Source organism: Symphodus melops, assembly GCF_947650265.1.
Source record: "Symphodus melops genome assembly, chromosome: 14".
Classification (NCBI taxonomy): domain Eukaryota; kingdom Metazoa; phylum Chordata; class Actinopteri; order Labriformes; family Labridae; genus Symphodus; species Symphodus melops.
In genome coordinates, this window is record NC_136704.1 from 14624232 (window position 1) to 14640273 (window position 16042).

The 16042-nt window shown below is 41.9% G+C and overlaps 2 protein-coding genes across 2 annotated transcripts in view; one reads left to right on the forward strand and one right to left on the reverse strand.

Annotated features, from left to right (window-relative positions):
* Window positions 1-2: 2 nt before the first annotated feature.
* Window positions 3-5372, reverse strand: cct5 (chaperonin containing TCP1, subunit 5 (epsilon)). The gene is made up of 11 exons (XM_079361346.1): window positions 5119-5372; window positions 4676-4736; window positions 4344-4508; window positions 2385-2583; window positions 1827-2019; window positions 1509-1658; window positions 1287-1406; window positions 964-1149; window positions 722-859; window positions 416-596; window positions 3-301 (listed from the first exon to the last, which is right to left on the reverse strand). Exons 1-11 carry the CDS (start codon window positions 5221-5223, stop codon window positions 174-176), a joined length of 1626 nt encoding a protein of 541 aa, XP_079217472.1. The 5' UTR covers window positions 5224-5372; the 3' UTR covers window positions 3-173.
* Window positions 5373-5568: 196 nt separating this feature from the next.
* mtrr (5-methyltetrahydrofolate-homocysteine methyltransferase reductase) overlaps window positions 5569-16042 on the forward strand; it is a 28202-nt gene continuing 17728 nt past the window's right edge. The window contains exons 1-9 of the mRNA XM_079361351.1: window positions 5569-5658; window positions 6079-6223; window positions 6581-6734; window positions 6890-7007; window positions 7095-7611; window positions 7686-7799; window positions 7881-8055; window positions 8162-8241; window positions 11277-11457. Coding sequence (XP_079217477.1) covers window positions 6080-6223; window positions 6581-6734; window positions 6890-7007; window positions 7095-7611; window positions 7686-7799; window positions 7881-8055; window positions 8162-8241; window positions 11277-11457 — 1483 coding nt within the window. The 5' untranslated portion in view covers window positions 5569-5658; window position 6079. The remainder of the gene's footprint in view (window positions 5659-6078; window positions 6224-6580; window positions 6735-6889; window positions 7008-7094; window positions 7612-7685; window positions 7800-7880; window positions 8056-8161; window positions 8242-11276; window positions 11458-16042) is intronic.

The window sequence follows — 16042 nt, forward strand, 5'->3', positions numbered from 1 at the left end:
TCTGAAAGTTTCTACAGACCAACATTTTAATGGGACTTTGATACGTCAACAGCTTGAACATTTTGTATCGAATGATAAATAGCAGTATGCAGTGCGGGTTGTAAATGGTGCTCGGGGAAGTGCCTTACGACCTCTAGAGCAGCTCAGAAACATGAACGTGCTCCATGAGGCGTTCAGTCCTCGCTCTCTCCTGGGCTTCGGATGTCATCAATCTTTAGGATCATCTTCACTACTTGAGTGGCGAGCAGGATCTGCTGCTTCTTGCCGATCAGAGTCTCGACGACGTGTTGCTGCTTCATGTCTGCGTAGGGAAGATCATTTAAAAAAAAAAATTTGTTGTCACTCCTCCAATGACTTCTTTGACATTGAACATTTAAGTGCAATGCTGAAACTGTCGGACTTGCAGCTTTCTTACCATTGGTGTTGTTGTTCAGACAGTCGACACCCAAGTAAGGGTTGTTCTCTTTGACCTGTTTGGCTCGGATCTCTGTCATGGTCTGGATTGGGTTCAGCCCGCTGTTCTCAGCCAGAGCCATTGGGATAACCTCCAGAGCGTCGGCAAATGACCTCATAGCATACTGCTCCAATGATGGGCACTAAAAAAAAAAGGAGAGGGGCAGAAATACAAACCGATTAGAGCAGCACAAAAATATGAGTTTTTTTTTTTGTGGACTGGAAAGGAGAAAAGAGCTTTTATAAAATCAGTGTTGAGACTTCTTACCTTATCTGCGGCCTGGTTGACAGCAAGAGCGCATGAAATCTCTGAAGCTCCTCCTCCATATACCACGCGGTTGTCTTTTACCAGATTGCGAATGACGCACAGAGCGTCATGGAGCGCGCGCTTAGCCTCTTCAATGATCTAAAGATAGAGTAGATACAGTAAAAGGTGAATACTAAGGCTTATAGTAAGTTAACTAATGTAAGGTTATCATGGCAGAATCCAAAAGTCACTGTTGTAATCACCATTTTGTTGCCTCCACGGATGAAGATGGTTACGGCCCTGGTGTTTTTGCACTCCTGGATAACCAGCATGTGATCCTTTGTGGTGCCAAAGGAGATCTCCTTCACCATACCAGCGGTGCCAAGCTTCTCTGGAGTCAGCTCACTGAACCTCGGCACGATGCGCCCTCCTGTGGCAATGGCAATCAACTGCAGAGACAAAAAAATAAAATCGTGCATCAACCATCATCACTTGCGTCACAAAATGAGAACAAATGATTCTTGCACGTGTTAAAAAACACAGTCGTGAATCAAGGAGTCTATATTGACATTGGCTCCTCTCTTACCTCGATCTCAGGCCCTCCAACCCAGCGCACGGCCGGCAGCTCGTTCTGCAGCAGGAGATGGTTGGCTTCATCGTCAAAGCCCCACTGGCAAATTGCCAGGTTAGCGCCGTTGCTTTTGATCTAAAACAAAAGTATGAAGGATACACATTTTTTAGGATCGACGACGTGATGCAGCGTGGGAGAAAGAGAGCTTCTAAATGCTGGAGATGCTTCACTTCTGACCTGCTGGATCATCTCTTCAAACTTCTCCTTTTCGTACTTCTGGAGGGCTTTGTAGTCTTCCACACAGGTCACATCCAACTTATGCTTGGTCTTGGGCTTAGGGGGCTCAAACGGGCAGGTCAGGATAGCGATTTTGACATCTTTCAGAACCTGGATTGAAAAAAAAAAAGAAGAATGCTTTAGCATCAGGACCTCATTGTGATGACACAAACACAGGCAAGAAACCCGAGTAGTGTTGAACCATTGCTTATGTTAATACAAATAATGGAAAATATTTTTCAGTCAAACAAATGATACAATAAAAGGAAATATTTGTACCTTAGGCATCTGAGGGTGGCTGAACTCCTTGTCAATGATGACTCCCTTGATGAGCTGTGTGTCCTCCAGCTTTCCTCCAACTTTTCCCTCCATCTTGATGAGCTCAAAGTCGACATCCTTCCTCTCCATATCTGCCACGGTGAGGATGGCGTTCACCGCAATCTCAGCCATCTGTCTGTGGCAACGGTTGATGCTGGAAGACAACGTTGACCATTAATTGTCATAGCTGGTGTGGCACAATACTCGGGGCATGGACGAGAGGGGAACAGAGTGTGAGGAAGTCGGCCGCTCGTGAAACACTCGGGAGTTAACGTTTCAGGTTTGTAACTCGGGTTAACTTGCTAGAATCACTTTTCTGTGATATTAATGTTTTTCTTTTTCCATCTGCAGATATCAAAGATCAAATCAGTGGACCGGCATTAAACAGCTGCCAATTTATTCTGTACACCGAGCTAACTCATAATATATTGCACTACTTTTATTGGTGTGTACCTGATAAACTAAATTTAGTTAAGTAGTGGATTACAATGCAAATGTATTTTTGTCTGAAATACGCACATTTTGGATCCCAGCGTTGTCATGGCGGTCTCAACGAGAGGTTCTGTGTTGTTGGGGTCACAGGGTAGAATTTCTGCAATTTTGTCCAGCTGCTCGATGGCATGGCGTGCGGCCTGGTCGTAACCGTCAGAGATCCTGATGGGGTGGATCCCGCGGTCCAGCAGCTGCTCAGCCTGCTCAAGCAGAGCCCCAGCGAGCACTGAGGAGGAAGAGGAGTCAGAGATTTACATTAACACGGCTGAAATGTATAAGCACATCTTGAACCATTTGCACTCCTGAACATTTCCAAACTTCTTGAGTTGTTCACGCGTCTTTCAAAGGAGGAGGCAGACACGACACATTTGGGAAAGACAAAGCAACAGTCTTTGCTGATACATCAGTGCTATGTGTCGTTAGACAAAGTGCACAGAAGAACAGTAAACCTAATGTACCAGTTATGTACACAGATATCGTTCAGACCATGATCAATAGTTGTACGGCGATAACAGGAAGTACATGTCATCAACTCTTTCCACTTACTTGTGGTTATTTTACGTCATATTTGCAGCTGTGTTCTCACACCAGCTCCACATGAAACATTACTAGGGGTTTGAAATATCCCAGAAGAACGCGAGAGAAAGAATCGACTGATCACGCTCACGTAGTGTGCGATAGACGATCTTAAGCCGAGTTTCTACCACGTGATTCAGCTCGGTACGGCACACATTTCGCGACATTTCCATAAACTAAAGCCGTGAAAGATTCCCAAATTACCGACCTGTGCCGTCTTACTTTTTGGGACCCTTCTGTTGGGGTGCCAAGAGTATCGATCCGACCCTAAAAGCTAAACACTGCAATCTGTTGATTAGCCCCATACAACCTGATATCAAGCAGCTGCTGTGGTCATAGTTCAGGAGCGGCGTACCGTCGCTGCTAAACACATATAGAGGAAACACTGATGAAGTAGATGAATTGCTGGATGTTGGTCTTTGTTTACTGCATCGCACTTTTCTTCTTTGTTGAATGTATTAGCAGTGTACACTGTTTTGTGCTGCTATAACGTTGAGCTAACTGATGCAGCTATCAGCATCTGGTTCACACGCTGCCTACCAAATATGGCACGGTTGTCTGTGGAAACGCAAACATGATCAGGCTTTACTGAACCATACCGTACTGATCCATACTGGACCTCTTAGTGGAAACTGGGCTTTAGATTGGGAAAGATTAGAACGTGTGGATTATCTACCAAAGCAGAGAGATCACAGAATCCCCCCTCGACAAATTAAACTCTTCCTTCAGTAAAACTCATTTTAAATGTGAGTCACAGAAGCCTCACATTCTGGAGTATGTTGGATGTGTTATTGTTTTTCAATTCTATAAACTAATCTAAAGATAGTACACTGAAGTCATAGAAAACGACAAAGCCTTAACAAAGGCTACGTGTGTGACATTCTTGGTGCAACTAAGAATTTTTTTTGAATGAGCCTTAAATGATCAGCACAGCTTTTGTGCAATTAAAAACATTATACAGGGAAATAAGTTAAATTGTCAATTAGCCTTAATATCATAAAAAAATTGTGATCAAATCACGATCCTGCCATAAAATATTGTGATATATTTTTCCCACATAGCCCACCACTATTTTCACATGTGCAAATCAACACAAGTAAAGTATGACAATTACAGGAAATGACTGCCTGTGTGAAAAGTGGATCTATTTGACTAGTTCCCAAAGTTGTACACATTGATTCTACCGTTTTTTTTAAATCTCATTAATTTTTATAAAGTGACTAGTTATGATGATGCCTGGAGTTAATTATCTATAAGATCTCAATGTGTTGAGCACATGAAATGAACTCATTTTCAGTCACACTTATTTTGGTTTGTAATTTTATTCTATTTTCTTTGTATGTTGAACCCAGTGTTGGACTTATCAGACCCTTAAAAATTACACCAGATCACTTGTAGTTCTTTACACACCTACTACTCCAGTGGTTCCGTCTCCGATCTCATCGTCCTGTGACTTGGAGAGCTCCACCATTAGCTTGGCAACCTGGTGGTCCAGATCCATCATGGATAGAATTGTGGCTCCATCATTAGTGACAGTCACCTCTCCATCCCTGTCCACCATCATCTTGTCAAGACCTGGAAGTTGTTTGGGGGGGTAAAGTGGTTCATGAGAAATGGTGTGCTTGGCTAAAAGAAAACATTTCTTTAATAATTGACAGTAAGGAAGTAATATTTATAAAGCCCAGTATATGTCTTTGAGTGCAATTACGTTGCATGTAAACTCAAAATAGTTTTCTACTCACCGTTAGGTCCCAGTGATGTTTTAAGTGTGGACGCCACAGCCTTGGCTGCCATAATGTGAGACTGCAAGACAAAAACACCAACAAATTAACCAACGACATTAACGATCACTTATAATCGGCTCCACCCACAGAAGGGTAGAAACTGTGTTCAAAGTAAAGGCCTCCATCATATTGGACACAGATGCACACATGTAGCAACACCCACCGGCCATACGCCACAAAGCACATGGGCCTCAGTGTTAGCATCACGAGCTAATCATGTAGCTAAAGATATGCTGCTTTGATGCACGAGGAACTAACACTGTCAGTACACTATAAGCTTGAAAAACTTCCCCTCGACACATTAAGTGTTGTCTAAATGTAGTCGACGTAATGCAACAAATGCTGAATCACAGATTTTTCTAACCAACGTGACACAGCTAACGGCAGCTAGCTCATTGTACCTTCAACGCATCGATCCCTGATAGTCGGGTCTTCGTGTCCTGGTCTTTAATGATGATGAAAGGTCTCCCATACTCATCAAACGCGAGAGTCCCCAATGAGGACATGGCGGTCGAGGTATTAGGACTTCTAGTGAGCGTTCAATACAGAAAATAATCAGATTTTAAGGTGAAAAGTTGGAGTGTGGCTAAGCTGCAAGCCGCACGAGTCTGCCGGCGACTTCTGGAAGACTCCACGGGCGGGGAGGGCGGAACCAAGTAGCATTAAGGGTTTCTTATTAACCTTTTACAGCAAAAATACAACTTTCATCTTGATTAGTACTATCATCAATCCACATATTTAAAAATTCAACGAAACGACACGAGGTGTCCACGCATAATATTTCAGATAGGAACTAAAAAAACACGATTTAAAAACATGGTTTCGTCCGATCACGTTCAGTTCAATCACACACTGTGCCCTGGTATCGCGAGAATTCCAGTAACGACAGACTCCAGGGGAAGAAGAGGAATTTGTGGATTTCCACAGCTGTTTTGAAAAAGGTAAAACAAATGAAATATCTTCCGAGAACTTCACATTAACTTCTGCTCTTAGCGGTGTCGTCATAGCAAGTTTTAAATGGGGTAACTTTCAACTTGGACGACAATACCCGAGGAGTTGTTTGCTAAAAGCATAGTTACATGCCGCGAGACAGAACACAGCTAAAACTACATTAATTAAACACTTTTATGACACAACTCTTTAACTATGAGCAGTTTGTTAACACAAGATATATAACATGCTGGAGTCCACGTGCACTTTTGAGTATTGCAACGCTGGCTTATCCTGACGCCACGTCCGGTCCGGCTAGTGGTAGTCTGTTTACCTGTCAAAATGTGCAGGATGTAGGTAAAATGAGATGAAGAAAGAAGCTCAACAACAAGCAACAATTGATTGAAAATGTCGTTTATTTGACCCACTAGGATGCCCTGTGAGGTGCAGCCTCGGTTCGTGGTTCTGTACGGCTCTCAGAAAGGACAAGCCCAGTCCATAGCAGAGGGGATAGCTGAGGAGGCAGAGCAGCACGGACTGGTTTCTGAGCTCAGCTGCTTTGACCAAAATTCAAAGGTAACCAAACTATTGCTCATGATAAACACGTTACTTAGATATAAAACATGTTGCTAAAAGTACCAAATACCAAAGTAACTTAGTAAGTTATTTGTAAAAAGGATATTGCCTGATGATTTTGAGATGTAGATTGTGTTTACATTTATTTGCAGAATTTTATTTGAATTTTTTTTTACTTAAACATATTTTCAGATTTTTTAAATTCAGTGATTTTAAAATTTTCTATTTTAATGTGTCTTTTCTTTCCTCTGTCATGATGCATATTGATGTCTTGTGTGAAGCACTTTGAATTGCCTTGTTGTTGAACAGACTATTGTTAAATAAACTTGCCTTGATAAATCATATAATTGGTTCCAGTACAATTTGGAGAAGGAGACTGCCCCAGTGGTGTTTATTGTGTCTACTACTGGAGATGGGGAACCACCAGACAATGCCCTTCAGTTTGTGAAGCGCATCAAGAAGAAGACCCTCCCTGCTCACCACTATAAACACCTTTGCTACGCACTTTTAGGTAACTTGTCAGAGCTCTTTGTCTGAAAACATGGGGAACTTAATTTGCGAAATTAGGTGTGTAAATTAATACTATGTTGATGATTGCAAAACATTTATTTTTTCTGAACAGACTCCAGACATCATCATCATCTGTTTTTGTTTTGTCTGCTGCAGCTTTAGGAGACACCAATTATGCAAATTTCTGTAATTGTGGGAAGACAATTGAGCGCCGTCTACAGGAACTTGGAGCAGAACAATTCTATGCAACAGGATATGCAGATGATGGTGTAGGGTAAGCTTAGAAGAAAAACAAACTTCAAGCCTTCTGTTCTTTTGTTTCACTGCTGTCCCATAATCCCGTGGACTTTGTTCTCTCTAGACTGGAGGTGGTATTGGACCCCTGGCTTGAAGGGCTGTGGAAAGCAATCAAAGCTGCCTTATCAAAAATGGCTTCTGATAGGACGAGTTACTTGAACGGGGAAGCAAGGGAATCACCAAAAGAAGCTCCTGATTCATCCATACCAGATGTCCAACTAAGCCTCTTAAGCATCACTGACCAACAGAACTGCAATTCAGCCAAATCATCTTTAGAGACTGTCTCCAAATTTGCATCTGCTGCTTCATCTTCAGCTTTAGCTACACAGACTGCTGTTTCTGATCTGGGGCCAGCGACTCCTTTGGGAAGTGACGGGTTGGCATCCCAGTTTCATGATGCCGCCAGTGTTTCTACATCAAAACAAGAGAGTCAAACTGGGAATGCTACAGTTCCTGGTGTTGCACTGGCAGCCTCACTGACACTGTCACTGCCACCGCTGTCAGAGTCCTCTCTTAATGTTCCCTCTCTGCCTCCCTCCTACCTGGATGTCTCTCTTCAGGAGGCAGACATCATAGAGCAGGTAAGGACTAAAACAACTTTTAAAACCAGTATTTTTCCTTTATTCCACCCTTCATTATTCAAATCTTTCTCCAGGTTGATGGACCTTACAACAAAGAGAGTCTTCATGAGGTTTCCATATCCCGGGCAGTTCAGCTGACCCGAGGAGATTCAGTCAAAACTGCCCTTCGCTTGGAACTGGACATCTCTGTAAGCAGGACAGAATAATGTTCATAGCTGTCGTTTTTCTGAACCTACACTATGAATTCAGCTCTTCTTTGTTCTTTCTAGGCCCACCAGTTAATGAGCTATCAACCAGGGGATTCGTTTGATGTGTTTTGCCCAAACAGGGCAACTGAGGTGGAGGACATGCTCCACAGATTGGCCCTGTATGACCAGAGGAACCATCGAGTAAACATATCTCTGCGTAAAGACACTAAAAAAAAAGGCAAATATGTCCAAAAATGTAGATTTAAACAGCAGCGTTGTTACCAACACAAACACAACGCTTTTAGCTTCTCTGTTGTGATCATTTCCAATTGTGCTTTTCTCTGTCTTTATAGGTGCTCTAGTGCCACCCTACATCCCTCAGAACATTTCTCTGCTGTACCTGCTCACATGGTGTCTCGAGATCAGAAGTGTTCCAAAGAAGGTACAGTTTAAATCCACACACCGTTTACTCACATTACTCCAGCTAAGCTGCTTTTCAGTGTAGCCTTTACCTGTCGCTGTGACATGAGCATACTAGAAAAGTGACGGGTTGGCATGCCTTTGTTTTTTGTAGTTAGATGAGGCAGATGGGTACTTGTATAGTCTCTCAGGACAGGTTTTACATACTGATTTAAAATAGCCATAGTTAAGGTGATTATGTTGAAATTCTGATTTAACTCTCCTCGTCGCCTGGCAGCGTATATGAACGTGCTGTTTGGAATATCAAATGGCCACAGTACTGAGTTTGGTGGGGGCCTAACAATTGGCTGGGATGTGATATCCATGAGTGTAACCTTGTTCTCTGATCCTTTAAAAAGAAAGGTAAGACCAAACACTTAACATCATGTAACAAAGATTTCTTTTTAAATTTCAACATTTTATCAAGGTGATTGGTGAAAAAAAAAATTAAGGTCCACACCCATAAGACAAGATTGGTTTACCAATAGTCTGACAGATACTCTGCTGGCATGTGAGGTCAACATTCACAAGCCCTGAGGTAAAAAAGCAACCACAGAATATGCTAATTAAATGTACATAGAACATTATTACCATTCAATTATCTATCCAGAACAATGCTTATGGCTTACAGAAAATGAGAACCCAAAAGTCAGTGTCTCAGAAAATTAGTGCATCACAGGAGATCAATAAAAAGTATATTTTAAGCAGAAATGTCAGGCTTCTAAAAAGTGTTGGTTGGGCCTCCTTTTGCATGAATTACTGCGTCAATGCAGCGCGTCATGGAGGCGATCAGCCTGTGTCACTGCTCAGGCGTTATGGAAGCCCAGCTTGCTTTGATAGCGGCCTTCAGGTCATCTGTTTTGTTGGGTCTGGTGAGGTCATACTCCTCTCGATAATAAGGGATCAGATCAGGCAGGTTTGCTGGCCAGTCAAGCACAGGAACACCATGCTCAGATGAAAGCAGCTTTTGGTACGTTTGGCAGTGTGGGCAGGTGCCACGTCCTGCTGGAGGGAAGCATGAAGTGCTCTGAAATATTCTGCGAGATTGACTGTGGACTTCAGAAAACACAGTGGACCAACACCATTTAGTTTTCTTTTAATTTCTTATGCTGTTACTTCCACATTTAAAAAAAAAAAAAAAAAAAAAAAAAATCCAACACCTGGACACATCTGTTGTGTTTTACACATTTAATTTCATGTCATTTTTTATGTACATGTTGAAATTGTGCGACTGATTGTTAATGTAAGCGTGTGTGTGTGTGTGTGTGTGAGAACATGATCACATCATTATTGTAAAGTCTCCTCTCAGTTCACTTGTCTGCTGTATTTTTGCTCTGTTATTACATTTCTGCACTAAAAAGATAGTTTCAGGATGAAAAGTTGCCTTGAGACTTACAAGGCAGTACCAGTTTTATTTTACAACATCTGTCGGTGTAATACAAGCAGTTAATCTGTTCTACTAAAGCATTTACAACCTCTATAATCTTTATACGCCATCTCTTTCTGAACAGTGAAAAAGAATCACCCCAGCCTCTTAGGATGCACAATTCCCACTAACTGACTGATAATGGCATCGAGATATATTTGGCACGCTCCGTCTCCTCTCTTCTACTGAGACAAATATGAACGTTTTTGCTGAAGCAAACCACAGACTTAGCTCAACACAGACACGAGTGCGGAAGTCTTGTCTGTACAGGAAGGATTGGAGAGCGGGTATAATAATTCTTCCACAGCAAGCTACAAGTAAACGCCACTAATCTCTCCTTTCAGACGCTCTTAAAGTATAATGAATTGCTGGAATTATACGGGACACTTAGGCTTGACAGATATTCAGAAGCTGTGATTGGGACATCAGAGATTAATTGATGCCGACTGAAGTGAAATTAATCCAGAAGTCGTTCAGGAGACGCTGTTCAAGATTCCTCCGTGATGCTTCTGATCCTGTAAACTCGCATCAAAGCCAACAATCACGTCAACAAGAGTGAAGGCAGTGCCAGTTAAACAGCAGCTCAGTAACTGACTGCTTTCATTGATTTAGATGCATTTGTTTAAGGATTACATGACTCTATTTTCATGTGCTAATATCTCAGGATCTTTAGAAGGTTTCTTAAAAAATGTTTGAAGTGAACTCTGCATGATAAAACTGCCTTATTCTGTCACTGAACCTACGTCTACCTTACCATAAAAGTTAAATATATACTGTATGTATCTATATTACATGAGCAGTAAAGTTTGTCAAGTTTAGATTAAGTATCAGAAAAAGCAACATCATCTTGCAAGTCGTCTGCACAACCCTTCAAGTCCTCCCAAAGCGTTGGTCCTGAGCTTCTGAAATGTTCACCACAGTCGTCCGTGCTGAGAGTAGGACAAGAGTCTAACTCGCCAAAGTCGCGACAAATCCTAGATGTGCTGCCTGACTCTGGAGCCAAAGGCGAAGAGGAAGCCCCATGAGATGAAGAAGGCTCTGCTGTGATTGGGTGGAACATGTATTTCACTCAGGCTTCTGGATACTTAGCTTTCTCAGGGTTTGCCTGGTACAAGCTCCCACATTAGCTCCCACGAACGACGAAAAGCAACTGAAAACAAAGCTCAACTAAATGGTGCAAACGTTTGAGGCTTTAACATTAATAATAATAATTTACATAATAATCGGAGTGTCAGTTTTTGGAGGAGTGGATGTGTGTGCGCTGAACTGAACAGCTAAGCAAAGACGGGGCGCTAATAGAAGTGACAAGAAGGAGGGGTGTGGGTTGACTGCTGGCTCTTGAATGCATCTGGGAGACCTTCCAGGTCTTTCCAGGCGCAGCAGATACTTGCCCACCGGTGTCCAACAAGAAGTGTGCAACGTGGCAGTGAAGCTTTTTGACATACCACAGAGTTAGAAAAAGCACAAATATCGCTTGTCTTTAGAGTCGAGAAATTAAATCAAAAAGGAACAAAAACTGTGGGGGAAGAAGTGTCCTCTGATGTGCGAAACGTCCTAAAGTGACTGAACATCTGATTTCTGTCTCCCATCAGGCATTTCTGCGTGCGCTGGTGGAGCACACAGGGGACAGTGTGCAGAGGAGGAGACTGCAGGAGCTCTGCAGTAAACAAGGCGCCGCAGATTACAACCTGTTTGTCAGGGACCCGAGCCTCAGCCTTTTGGAGCTTCTTGCCGCCTTTCCATCATGCTCGCCTCCTCTCAGCCTCCTTATAGGTAAGAGTGCACGCTGTTGTTATTACACCTACTCACTCAGTGAGTCCATCAGCCCAAAAAGTACTAAGCTATCCCTGTTGGATGCATTACCTAACAGCCAGCATGAATAACAAACTTCACTGTGCTCCTGTTCTATGTGGCTTAATCATCAGGTCACTTAGCTAAAAGATCGATTTTATGCATTACTTTTATCCGCCTACGAATGAGAAGACAAAGCTCTATTCTTGAATATTTTGAAGATGTTTTCCAGGTTCATATTCTGTTAATTATTCTAATTTATGCACATTTAATTAATTGCCGGCTTTTAATATTGCCTCAGGCAAATCGTAAATCTCAGTGATTGGCATGAGATCGGGATGCAGGCTGCACCTGTTCAATTATCAGTAGAATAAATTACTTCAGATCTGTTCATTTTACTTTTTTAAGATCTAAGGTTATGCCGAGTGTGTCTTGTTGTTGTTATGCAGGAAGGTGCGTCTGTCCTCCTGCAGGGGTCACTGTAGCCCCAGTAAAGGAAGCTTTGTGAGCCCAGTCTTGAGGCTGATTCAGGCAGAGCATTTAATTATCCTGAATGGTCAGACAGTGTACATCAGAGGGCTCCCCAGAGCATCAACACTCATTTGCCTGTCTCAAACTTAAGTACATATTCCTCCAAATCATTTTTTTTTGTGTGTCAGTATGAAGTGAACAATAAAGCTTCAAGTCAAGAGAGCGTGTCTCTGTTAATTCATTATTTCTCTCCTTGCTATATTGATCGCTTTTTTTTTATGCTGCTGCTGTCGGCCATCTCTGCCATCCTTCTTTTTGACCCCTTGAGCCAATTGAGTGCAGAAAACAAACATTTTCCTCTCTGCTCATTAAGATAGTTGGCTGGCCACTCAGTAGGGCTCTGATAAACTCTGACCGAAACTTAACGGACAGTGAAATTAGTTGGCTAAAGCTTAACATGCAAGTTGAGTTGTCCTCCAAAACAGCTGCGTCACATCTCTCGGCCTTACCCTAGTGTCAGTTATTTTTGGTCCACTTGCCAACCACAGCACCTTTTTTTTTTTTTTTTTTTGCGGTGAACTGATGCAGAAATTGGAAATTGCGGTGATCGTGCCCTCGTGAATAATGTGCCACTGGAGACCCTGCAGGGCAACAGCTGCTATTCCAGAGGAGGGGGATGGGGGGGGGGGGGATGTGGGTGTTTACTGGTGGTCCACCAAGCTTCGCAAGGACAGTTGCGTGCGGGGTCGCTTCGCACCGTAGGTTAATGGTCAACTCTGACTCAGAGTGTAAAAGTACACTGCTGCATTTTTGCACCTTTCGTGGTTCATTAACCTGACCTAAGGGAAGTGTGCGTGTGTGTGTGTGTGTGTGTGTGTGTGTGTGTGTGTGGGGGGGGGGGGTGTTTGCTGATCATAGTTTATGCTGTTGTACACTAAATATAAATAATGAGGAGAGATGTGTTTAAGCCCAGGTGTCTTTGACCAAGTGCATGCTGGCTACAAAAGTTAATGCTGGGCATAAATTGAGAAAGATTCCTTCTACTCAGAGTCAGCTCTCTTTTGTTATATGGCCCATTGTTTCAGATGAAAACTTTGGGGTCACAGCCCCCGGGAGCTGAATGCTGTCCATGAGCATCTTTTTCAATTTACATTACTGCAGGGCTCCAATGAAACTGTACCAGGGTGCACTTTTCTTTTTTTTTATCCTCTCCAGCACAAACGCGATGTGTGAGAGACAGTAAAGCAAGAAGACGACAGCACGGTGAAACGGCTGTGTCCCTGCGCTCACACTCCTCCTGAACAGTTCTGTAACCTGAAATGAGATGTCCCGGTCATAGAGAATGAACTGCAAAGCACATATAATTCCAGCTGTAGCGGTTGAAAATATAATGAATGCTGTGGAAAACTTTTTTAAGTGGTTTCATAGAGCCCTGAGTTTTAAAAAGAATCTAAAAGGTATATAGCCATTTTGTAGGGTTATATAAAAAGAAAAAACCTGTCTTTGTGTGGAACTCTTAAAGCACACAACACTTAAAAATTCTTTCCTAATATCATCTGCACCAAAAATCTATCCCATGTTCATTTACAAGTAAAGCTTTTTTCAACCACATTGCGATCTCATTTTGTTCCACTAAGACGGTACCTATGCATACAAATTGCCGAAAGAGAGACTGCTGAGATGGAATAGATGATATTGTTGTGCAGTTTGATCGATGATACCCCTGAAAATGCTCATTTTCTGAAAAACATACCAGGGACCCTGAGACTGTATCTTTTTTCGAACAGAGACCTTCTTTTTGCAATACATATTTTACGATTCGTCCTCCAGCCACTTACTGCAACAATAAACGACACAACAAAAAAAAAGAAAAGAAAAAAAGAAGAAGAAGCTTTGCGCTCAGGAGGTTTTAAAAGTGATATATCCCTTCGTATCCAGCAGCACTATCATCACGGCGCAGCGACGTGAGATGATGGATTGATCGTCCTCTGTTTCGGACACGTGCTGTCACTCTGAGGCGGAAAGGTAGCAGCTCAAGCAGCAGCAGAGGATTGTGTTAACGTACATGATACAGCCTCTGATGGAGCAGTGCGGGTTTCCACCGATAGAAGCGTTCTTGATCAGTGGTGTGTGACGTTTTGAGCAGACATATTTATAAATGAGTTCCAGTGAGTTGCATCTTCATCACAGGGATATTGATAATAATGTCAAAGCAAGGCTGATGTAGGCCTGCGTCCTCTTGTAAATGCATCTCCTCTCCGCTCACATTCTGAGCCTCGCTGTCTACTTATTTAACTTTCTTTTAAATGAAGGAGAAAAAAAAAAAAAAGATTCTCCTCATAAAATGTTTGTTTCAATATCCATGCGTCGTCAAACATTTCCTCAGGATACAACAAGTATGTCAAACGGCAAAATAGAGCTGAAGAAGTACGTCTAAAAATGTTAAAACGATGAAAAAAATCTAACATCAGTCGATATCGATAATCTTCTCAATAAATGTTAAATCATTAATTCTTTTAAATTTAAAATCAGTTTTTTGCTCCGGAGTGAAAGTTGAAGAAAGCAGATGGTTAATTATGGTTTAATTATTCTTTATTGTCAGAACATGACAAAACTACAAGTGTCACATCTGATCCAGCTGTTAATCAAACTCTTCCAGTACGTCTCTTTTGTAGGGACATAATAACTTGGTGCTAAATGATTTAATGAGGAAAATTACAGGATGGAAAAAACAAAGATGGAAAAAACAAACAACTTACAGTGATTATATTTGCTGCCTGATCCGAGTATCATTATTACGCAGAGAACAAATCAGCCTAACCCAGATCTATCTTTGATCTCGAGAGACAGATGTAGTTTTACACATTAATCGTGTTGATCCCTGAAATGTAGTTACAAAACACTTGTGGAAAATATAAACATCATAAATGATACAAGATGTTCACTCAACTGGAGAGTAACTAATAAAGCTTGTTCTGAGCTATAAAGCGCCCTCTGCTGGTTGAAGAGAACTGCTAGTGTAAAACAGTGATCGGCTGGCTGGTTCATCAGTCGGGTCATACTTCAACGACTTCTGTGTTCCTTATTGAAAGAAAAAAAAAGGTTGGTTTTTTTGTTTTTACACAGAAACCCAGGAGAATGGAAACAGTGTGAACAAACCTAAAGAATATCAGAGAATGTTTTTCTTCCCTTATCTACCAAGCTTTTTAAAGCAACTGCAATCTCAAATGTGTGTTAACAGCCAAAAGCCGAACTCCAGGGATCACTGTGAATCTCTTTGTCTTTTAATAAAGACTGCGCAGTGCAGCAGCAGTTCTCACATTCACACATTAAGAGACTGTCTTTGTGTATAGAATATAAACCGAATGTTGGATTTCTTTTTATCCTTTTTACAAAATTGTATTCCTCTTAAATCTATTAGGTTTGGGTTAGTCCATATAAAGTAAGCCTTAAGACGACTGTTTTGACTTTTTTAATGTAAGCTCCTCTCTGCTCTTTCTGTTTCAGCAGGAATGTGGAGGAATTTAAAGAAGCGCCTCCTGTTTTTTTTTTTTGTTTAAGACCTTATTGCAGATTCACTTTATCACCACTTAAAAAAAAAAAAAATCAAAAAAACAACCAAAGCGCTGCAGTTCATGAGATGAAACGGACGTCAAAGTGCCGAGCTGTCTTGCTAACACCCTGAGCTGTTCAGATGTCAGAGAAATCCAGAAAGAGAGGAGAAAGCAGATTTAGTCCAGCTGTTTGTCTGCCTGAGCAATTTAGCAGAAAAATGTGTTATTGGTAGGCCTCAGCTGCTGCGTATGGTGCAACTTTACTTTTCCAGCTCCATCTGTCACCGGGACACAAATAAAATGTGAAGAAGTTCATCACACAACTCTCAACTCGCTCCCCTTTTCTTTTTTTTTTTACCCCTTGCTAAAAGTTGCTGGTGGTCTTAGCGTGACAAATCTCGAATGTTGTTGCTAGGGGGTGAAAAGTTATCTCAAACTCTTAATACGTTTTCCTGATTTCTCTCTCAGCCGCCTCCTCACCGAGGTAATTTACGCCACATATTACCCAAAAGAGGGCACCTTCATGGCTGGCATTGAAATAA